General features: G+C 60.1%; 1 protein-coding gene across 1 annotated transcript in view; it reads right to left on the bottom strand.

The window, feature by feature from the left end:
* Lrp10 (low density lipoprotein receptor-related protein 10) overlaps positions 1–915 on the bottom strand; it is a gene marked incomplete at its 5' end in the record, with an annotated part of 6,015 nt that extends 5,100 nt beyond the window's left edge. Inside the window, 2 exon segments of the mRNA XM_005377114.2 lie at positions 330–465; positions 871–915. Of these exon segments, the coding sequence (XP_005377171.2) occupies positions 330–465; positions 871–915 (181 nt within the window).
* Between the last annotated feature and the right edge of the window lie 249 nt (positions 916–1,164).

The following is a 1,164-nucleotide window of genomic DNA, read 5'->3' on the forward strand; positions in this document are numbered from 1 at the left end:
GGAGGGCTGGGGATTTAGCTCAGTGGCAAAGCGCCTGCCTGGCAAGCGCAAGGTCGTGAGTTCGGTTCCCGGTACCGGAGAAAAACCAAAAAAAAATAAAAAAAAATAAAAGGCTAGGGATTTAGCTAGTGTGAAGGCCATGCGTTCAATCCCTAGTACTGGAAAAGAAAAAATCAAAAGCAGTCCAGCTTCAAGGCAGCCTAGGCCATATAAAATTCTCCTCCTTCCTGTTGGCAAGGACAGAAAGGCCACAGAGAAGTTGACTCCTGCAGCCACCCACAGCGGACAGAGAAGGGGCGGGGAAGAGGAATGGGCTTGTGCCTTCTCACCTGACTGTCACAGTCTGCTCCTTGCTGCCCAGGATGACCCAGGTACAGTTGGTGGGGAAGCTGCGGCTGTCCCGGCCCAGGGGCCTCTGTAAGGTCCCCTGCACTTCCAAGAGCAGTGCTGGGGGGCTCGCACAAGCTGGTGGGAAGAAGGTGGGGCACTGGTAGAGAGCCCTCAACATTCCGCCCCAACCCAGGCCTGTGGCCTCTAAGGGCCGGAGCTCTTGAGAGGGTGCAGACCACAGCCCACGGGCCTCTCTCTCCTCTCTGCACTCTTCACGGCTTCACCGTAACCATCAGCACCATAAGCAAAGCTCAGGCTGGCTCCACCAGCCCGGCGCAGGAGGCACAGGGAAGTGGTCTCTGCTCTCCCGAAGACTGCATTCTAGCTAGGGAGACTGAAAGGGGACCTAACAACTGCCCGGTAAGGCTTCCCTATCTGTAAAATCACAGATAAGCGGGCTTCACGCTAAAACCACAGTGGGTCGGTCCTCATCCTCATCCCAAGCCTCAAGTGGAGGAGCCACAGGGCTGCCCCGCTTACCAGGATTTGAGAAAATGGTCCGGTCCGGATGGGCCAGAGCGCCTCCTAAAGGGGGAGCGAGGAAGGGCAGGGCAGTAAGTCAGAAGTTTTCTCCGCCTGAACTCTAGCTGGGACTTCCGGGCGGCTTCAGGGTGGGCGCAGAGGCGCCGCGGACCAGGCGCCGACTGGAAAGGGCCGGCAGGCAGGCCCGTTGCTAGGGTGACCTGGAGACGCCTGGGACGGCCAGGGCGAGCGCGCAGCACAGCGCAGGGGCCGGGCTGGGGTGGGCGCGGGCGACGGCAGGGCGGGCAGGGC

Source organism: Chinchilla lanigera, unplaced genomic scaffold (assembly GCF_000276665.1).
Source record: "Chinchilla lanigera isolate Chin_1 unplaced genomic scaffold, ChiLan1.0 scaffold00008, whole genome shotgun sequence".
NCBI classification, from domain to species: Eukaryota; Metazoa; Chordata; class Mammalia; order Rodentia; family Chinchillidae; genus Chinchilla; species Chinchilla lanigera.